General features: G+C 35.8%; 1 protein-coding gene across 1 annotated transcript; it reads right to left on the bottom strand.

Moving 5' to 3' along the window:
* Positions 1-2,895: 2,895 nt before the first annotated feature.
* Positions 2,896-5,848, bottom strand: LOC113237619. Its single transcript, XM_026474217.1, has 3 exons — positions 3,553-5,848; positions 3,140-3,259; positions 2,896-2,918 (listed from the first exon to the last, which is right to left on the bottom strand). Exons 1-3 carry the CDS (start codon positions 5,846-5,848, stop codon positions 2,896-2,898), a joined length of 2,439 nt encoding a protein of 812 aa, XP_026330002.1.
* Between the last annotated feature and the right edge of the window lie 2,228 nt (positions 5,849-8,076).

Genomic DNA, 8,076 nt, shown 5'->3' on the forward strand with positions numbered 1-8,076 from the left:
CTCACTTAGCGTGTGCGGGCTAGGTTTCTATGCGTTATTATTCTAAGATGTTAGTAATAAAGTCCTGAAAAGTTGATATATTTCTACAAATAACCTTGTGTATTTTCACATACACAAAATAACATAATGCTACACAACAATATTTTTTTAATCCTGGCCCCCTGTGATATTTTTGACGTTTTGTTGGGCCTCCTAATGTAAAATGTGCCATATGGGAAAAAGTTGAGGTTAAAAATACCGAGTTAAAATTAAAAAAAATAAATTTATATTGAGATAAAATTCGTTGAATAAAAAGAATTTGTTTTAATGGCAGAAATTCTGTATTGAAAGTTAATTTCGAGAAAATACCTTCAATTTTATTAATATAACTAGTTTTTTCAGATATACCTACCTAACTCTGCTCTGGACCGACATAATTTGAAAAGATTTCTGTTTGTTTTTATATGAAATTCTTAATTGTTAAAATGTAAACTTTACTACTTATAGAGGGTGGTTTATTATTTCCCGTAACTTGAAGAGGTAAGCCAGGCCACTTACAAATCGGATTTTTAATCAAGAAATAATAAACTAAAAAGAACGTTGCTAAGTCTATTGTATAGCAATATGTTTTAATAGAGTTCGCAATGTGCTCTATAAAACAGAATAAGTCAAAAAGAAACGTGAATAGTTATTTGTTATGCAAGATTGCAAAGTTGTTGTTTAACGCGAGTGCTTGCCTAGCAAACAAGGTAACCTAATATTATAAAAATAGAATCCTGAGCGTAGCGAGGGTTTCAACGCACGAGACGCAAAACAACTTCGCTGCCGAATAAAACACACAATTTTTCACCTCAATATAGCGAGGAAAATGATAGATGAAAGAAACAGTTGAACATAACAAATCAGTTTTATTCATTCAATATACGGATTATTACCGTACAATAACAACTATGGAAAACACGTCTGGAGATATATGTTACCATTACTGCTTAATAAATTGCCAAGTGACGTTTTTGATGAACTTATGGGTAAACCAAAAAATTGTAAAACGATCCTTAGATCAATTCATTTATCAAATTGTTAAAGTTATTAGTTCTTAAGTGTAAGTTGCGTAAATTATTAAATACGTATAAGTATTGGTCAGCAATTATTTTGTTAGACGCCTGATAGCATGTGATGGCAGCGATACATAAATCTGTTAATGGTTTTTATTCGCTGTCTTGTGTTCCTTTTTGTAAATTTTTTAATTGTGAATAAAATAAATAATAAAAAAAATGAATACGTATTACAACATGTCTTAGTTAAATCTCTCATTGTGTTTTGTTTTCATCGAAAGAAAAAGTTAGGTGCACCATATTCCATCGTCAAGATCCATTCCCAAAAATCTTTTCCACGCTAGCGTGGAAAAATCGCTTTTGCGCGCAGATTTCTAATGTAAAAGAAAGCCTTTCCGAGCTAGTGAGGTGAAAAAATTATTATACCAATTAGTAATCTGTTTGTGTAGTAGTCTGTCCGTGTGTGATTTGACAGAATAGTCTTCAAACAAATTAAATGACATTTCGTCTCTTATTTCTGTTGTGTAACAGTCCAAAGATTCTACTAACTAGGTATGAATATTAAATTACAGGCACATGGGACTTGTTAACTAGTGTCTCAGGGTGACGAGCGCTGTGGCAGTGCCCTCCGATCTTTGCTATTTAAAGCTCTGAGCGGCACAACAACTGTTGTGGACAGGCGTGTCGCTTACCACCAGGCTGTTCGCCCCGTCACTTGGTATTATGTAGAAAAAAAAATTGTAAAACACGTAATACCCGCGTGACCTCGACGTATAACCAAAAGCTCTTTAGCAAAAATTTACTTGTCTGTCTCTCGTGCAAACTTATATGAGAACTTAGAATAATAACGCATAGAATGATAGTTTCATATCAAACGAACTGTCACAAGTGAGGCAAAAAACAAATTCATGTAGACTAGTTTCAGTAGTAAGTTAATTTTTGGTTTTAGTGAATATTTATATAAAAATACAAGTTGAAACGCGTTACTTCCTTGTGGAATGTGATGTTAGTATCTATTTTATGTTTGTCTGACGTATTTTTACACTCATTTACACATTTCGTCATTTTTAGCTAAAATTCTTGAGCTGTTCGCGGTGCAAGTTGACCTTGAGCACTGAAGGCCCGCCCGCTCGTGTAGGCCCATTGGGCGCGCTTCAATTTGCCTCACTTAGCGTGTGCGGACTAGGTTTCTATGCGTTATTATTCCAAGTATGAGAAAAGGAGACCTAGAAGAGGGTTTAGCGGTGTTTAGTAAAATTTAGCTGATCATACTGCACTAAGCAGTAACACAAAGCGTAAACTGCAGTCGAGTCTTGGTGAATTACATACATTGGTTATCAAGTTGAGGTGCATCGGAATGTTTTTTGGTGACCAATGGATAGTTTTCAACGATAGTTTTTAACCAACTTCAAAAAAGGAGGAGGTTCTCAATTCGACTGAACCGATTTTGATGGTTCTTTTATTGTTGGAAAGAGGGTACCTCCATAGCGGTCCCATTTAATTTTGAAGAAAATCATCCACTTCTAAGGGTGGCTGTTCACGCATGAAGAGATGAAGTTCATTTTTATAAATAGCGCCTAAATTTTATTATAAGGAGTAATTATTTTAATGGTTGATTTTGGTATTCTCCAATTCAAGGCGTTTTACTCTCGTAATATACTTTGAGTAGTGAGAACCAATTTTTATTATCTCCGGTGTCAAGTTCCGTATAGTGGCGAACTAGGGGATGAATCCGGGTTTGCGCACTTTCAGGTAACCGATTTCAATAAAACTTGACAAATATATGAATTCCACGTACTTTTGAGGTCGGTTTTTTTAGTAGATACTCTGTACTGAGATTATAGAAGGATATTTTTTTTATTCACACTATCTTCACAGACTTTGCTGTATAATCATGGTTATATACTGCGATGTTAGTGGGCAATATTCGTTGTGCTTCAGTAGAATAAGAGAGAAGGGCGCGTCGCACCCTCTATCTATAAACCAATAGACATGGGCGATCGCTAAATTTAACGACATTAAGAAATGCGTTTCTTGTGCCAGAAGTTACGGGAAATAATAACACCGTAGATATGTAATATTAAGCCCAATAACAGTATCGTTACCGATAGATAACACTGGTACCTTTAATCCCGGGACATCATCGGCTGTCCATAACCATCCCATTGTCTTTGGAACTGCAGGAATAGCCCATGGATTGCTTGGCTTCGCAACTACCTTGACTTCTGAAAATCGAGTGTTATTAAATATATTTAACTTGCCTCACCAACGAATACAAACTGCTACCAATATTAATGACACAAATATATTATACTACTTCTTCTCATGTTAACAATGGCGGCCATATACGTTACGGTCTACCGCCGGAGAGATGTACCTGTGCAGGTGTACCTGCCCAAGTAAACCGGAACGTGTTTTAGAACACATCTGTGCAATTTAGTGTACCTGCACGGATAGGCCTCTATTGTAGACCGTAATGTACATGACCACCATTAGTCTAGATTATTAGTAAATTCACCTTCTTCTTCCTCAACATTAGCTGTAAATTTTCCAACGGACTTCTTTTTCCGTTTCTTTTTTTGTAACGAAATTGTTTTTGGTTCCATTCCTTCTTTAGACGACGCGTTTTTCAAACTTCTAGAGCTGCCTGTGCCGGACTTTTTTTTTTCGTCTTCTTTTTCTTTACCTTCTTCTGGAAAAGGACTTTCAGTTCTAATTTTCGTTTTGTCGTACAATTTATGGTAGACGGGGCACGGATGTGGTTTCGCGTACTCGGGGAGCTTAGCCGTATCGTCTCCTAGACATTCAAACCCTCCACAAACAGGGCAGTATGAAGTTTTCTTTATCGACTTAAATTGACATGAGCAATCGCAATAGCATGGATCATTAAGAACGTCTGATACCATTTTTTTGCGCTTTTCTTGATTTTCATATGCTTCTATCACAAATTTCTTTACACTCTCACCTACTGTACAAGTTTTAACACAACATGCATTATGTATCTCCGATATCTGAATTTCGACGTGGCTATCATCTGGACTTCGTTGGTCTACTTGTGTAGAGTCTGGACAACTTAGACTTACACATTTTGAAGTCGGGGGTACTTTCAGAGCATTGATAAATGCATCGGTGCCGCAAGTGCTTTTAGAGCATGAAGGTAATGCACATTGACGAACTACTGAGCCAGTAGGAGAAGGTGATCTGGAAGACGGTTTGGAGTTATTTTGCGAGGAAAGTTCGCCTAAATCTTTGTCATACTGAACCAAGCAATAATAAACAGCATAAACAGCAGTTGGCTCTTGTTCAAGCGCATCTGCATCTTCTGGAGATACATTAGAATCTTCATTGGTAGACTTAAAAGGACAAATTTTTCCATCGCACTGTTCACTCTCACTATTTTCACAGTCTTTACTGCACAAGGTGTTACACGAGCTTCTTCTAGTAAGTGCTTCATTCATTATGTCCACACATGCGCATTGAGTTGACAAACCCTGTACGTGTCTGCCGTGGACGAATTTTCCTTTATGACGAATGAATTGTTGTATATTATTAGCTAACGTACATGACCTACTTCCACAAGGTCCCACAATTTCATCTATAACAACCTCTTTTTGATCTTCTTCAAATAGGTTTTCAATATAAGCTCGCATATCTCTTGCGATTCTGCAATCAGGTCTCCCGCAAGGACCTCTTATGTTCGCTATGTCGAATGAGAGCGGGTGACTTGATCTTGCGTTTCTACCGCCGTCTACACAAATCGGGCAATTCGCTTGAGCTTCCTTTCTAAACCTTTCAGCTAGGTCACCTTGCGGCCAATTAGTCTCTCTGCAATAACATAGTTTGTCGATGTCTGTAGCTTTGACCCGTGGTCTAATCGTCGGACGCGGAGTCAGCATTCTCATATTATCATTGCAAGAAGAGATAATTTTGCGAACATAATCACAAATGAAGTCGATATCGGGAGCAGTCTCCGGTGCGCTGTACTTGTCGTCCGGTGGTTTGTCAGCATTTCCGACGCAGCAGATATTTTCGGTACTGGGTAACGGCAATAAGGCACCGGGAGCATTTTTGTAATCAGCATATACTATAGGCTTATCCACTGTATATTTATTATCTATTAATACGGAGTTTTTATGATAAACCTCGTCAGTCGTTTTATAATTACATACATAGGACGTCACTTTCGAGTTCATCCCAGTATACAGAACTTTCTTAATCTGTGGATCTTCCGAAAGAGTTCGAAAAGTTGTGACCACTCTGTCCGTAAGATTGCTCAATTTGACTTGTAAAGTTATCTTCGCTAATATTTTGGATGTTCCTTCTTGGAATACATTGTATTCATCTTTTACAAACGGTGGAGTCGTATCTTGGCAGTTAAATACTTTAACGAGATATTGAAAAAAGACAGGATCCCAATGGACCAATGTCGACCCAATAAAAGCTGGATCTTCCTCCTTGTTCCATAGCGAAACTTCCATCGGACAAGTCTTCATTAGCTGAATAATGAATTCTGCGGTACTGGTGAATAGCACAGATTGACCTGCTTGTATAGCTGGCTCCGGTGGTGGTGGCGGTTCTTTTCCTTTCTTACCTTTTTTTTTTGGCTTTGGCTTTTTCTTTTTGCCTTTCCCGACAGGTTCAGGCGGCAGCGGTGGAGGCTCAGGCATCACTATGTGCATTGACTTAGGGTCTTTAAGCTCCAGCGAAAATATATCGGCAAAATTTGCCCTTACCACTAAGCCGCGACTCTCAACAAAACTAGACAATTTCTCTATTACAACCTGAAATACGAACATGGAACTTTTAACGGCCATTTAATATTTTGTGGTTTTTTGTATTATTTACTTTTATAATTTTAGGCAGGTATACAGATTTCACATATTTGCGATTATTTTCATTTAAAAAAAACTAAAATTTTCCATTGAAAGATGTCAACCAATGTCAAAGTTAAACGAAAAAATGTTTTATTCGTCTTGTCTCTTTTAATTAGGAATACGGCCTGTGATATTTCAACAGATTTGTCAGCTTCAGTCACAATAAAAATAATAATAGATAGCTATACAGGGTGGAAATTTGTAATGCCACCTGGAGGGAAAGTACTCTAAATACTGGAGATAGAAATTTTTACTTAAAGGAAACATTCCTTTATTTTTTTAAAGAAATAAAACTGCATTCATAGATTTTCGAAAATTTCTAGCAACACGTGGGAATCGAACCACTTTAATCTGAAAAAAATGCACCCTGCACTTTTATTGCATCGATCGATAGGGTCAATTATAAGAATAAAATCTCTCTCACAAAAACGGTTAATTAAATGAAAAAAAAAACCATGAAATCTTAACGTATTTTAATAAAAGGAAAAAAAATGGTAATTTAACTAATTAGTTGCTCGAAATAAGCTCCATTTTCTTGGATACACAAATTGAATCTTTTAACGAATTCATTCTGAATAACTTTTAATAATGTTGAAAGGGTTGTAACCCTAACTAGCCGTGAACAGGTATACCATATAACAGGTAACGTACATTACTATGTACGGTAGTTTAAAACCGACTTCAAAAAAGAGGAGGTTCTTAATTTGACTGTATTTTTTGTGTAGGTATATGTTGCGCGATTACTCCGCTCTCTTTTTTTTATTTGTGAAACGACTTTGATGACTCTTTTTTTGTTGGAAAGACCTCAGCATTGATCCCATTTAAATTTAAGAAAATATTCCACCTCTAAGAGTTAGAAACTAAGGGATTAATCCGGTGTCTCGCACTTTCCGGTAACCGATTGTTACCTTTTTTACTTTCAGATTGTATGTATACATAGAGCAAAATTTGAAGTCGCTTCCTTTTTTTTAATAAAATAAAAACAATACGAAACTTGTGGTGGACGACGTTATTAGCAAAACACGGTAACTCCACTCCAACTCAATGTTCGGTGAGATATAAGTACAGTCATTTTGTCATAATAAAATTATAGCGTTACATACCGACATAATAAATTAAAGAAGAGGCTGAGGGTCGTATTCCAGAACTCTACTCAATACACAAGTCAGGACTTGAGTATTGCAGTGAGCACTGAAAATCATACTCAAGTCCTTGCCATTAGTGTCGTATTCATACTCAAAATACGAAATCATACTCAAGTCTGAACAAATCCTGACTTGAGCATTGAGTAGAGTTTTGGAATACGACCCTGAGTTTTATTTATTTTTCAACTAGCTGTATTCAAGAAGTATTATTATATTCCGTTGAGTATACAAAGAGCGGACGCGACGGGAGAATAATCTCAGTACAGAGTACTAAAAAACCGACCTCAAAAGTACCCACGTACACAATTACGTCTATTTGCTAAGTTTTATTGAAATATCCCCTAGTTCCCCACTATACAGGACTTGACACTGGAGATAATAAAAATCGGTTCTCACTACTCAAAGTATATTGATAGAAAAACGCCTTGAATTGGAGAAATAGCAAAATAAACCATTAAAATAATTGCTCCTTAAGTAAAATTTAATGTCAACAACAAACAATCACAAGTAATGTTCATAATTGGAAATGGCATTTATTCTCCTTAAAAAGAAAGGAAATACAAATCTGGCTATGAGTACGGGGCTCTTTTAAATTAGGATAAATTTATTTGCCATAGTTGTGGTCAGAAATGTAATATACATAATTATTTAAAATACACCTATTTTCATACATTTTTGTTTTAATATTTAATAAGTCAATATTTTTTCCGAGAAATCGAAGTGATTCGGGTGAAGTTCGGCGATGAATTGTTTACAACACTATTATTTTTTAAAAATTGCCAGAGGACGTAGTTGTTTTCAGGACGTGTCGGAGGAACTCAAAATTGCATTTCATTTTGGAATTCGTGCGAAAACAGTACTTCAAATATGTTTTGTCATTTTATAATGTTTCAATAAAATTTATGTATTTTTTAAAACTCAATTATGCTAATAATTGTTTGTTTATTGTTTCGTTGATCGCATTCAAAGTTACATATGTAAGAAATATATAATCGTAAAATACAAAAAATATTTTCATTATCA

The sequence above is a fragment of the Hyposmocoma kahamanoa genome, unplaced genomic scaffold, assembly GCF_003589595.1.
Source record: "Hyposmocoma kahamanoa isolate Upper Pololo Valley unplaced genomic scaffold, ASM358959v1 93, whole genome shotgun sequence".
Lineage (NCBI taxonomy): Eukaryota > Metazoa > Arthropoda > Insecta > Lepidoptera > Cosmopterigidae > Hyposmocoma > Hyposmocoma kahamanoa.

Bases quoted from the DNA above. Each gene is read 5' to 3' on its own strand.
- LOC113237619 (XM_026474217.1), bottom strand. From the start codon at position 5,848: ATGGCCGTTAAAAGTTCCATGTTCGTATTTCAGGTTGTAATAGAGAAA. The intron at 3,260-3,552 runs GTGAATTTACTA...CTCGATTTTCAG, and splicing joins TAATGTTGAGGAAGAAGAAG to AAGTCAAGGTAGTTGCGAAG. The intron at 2,919-3,139 runs GTAACGATACTG...ATGATTATACAG, and splicing joins GGTACCAGTGTTATCTATCG to CAAAGTCTGTGAAGATAGTG.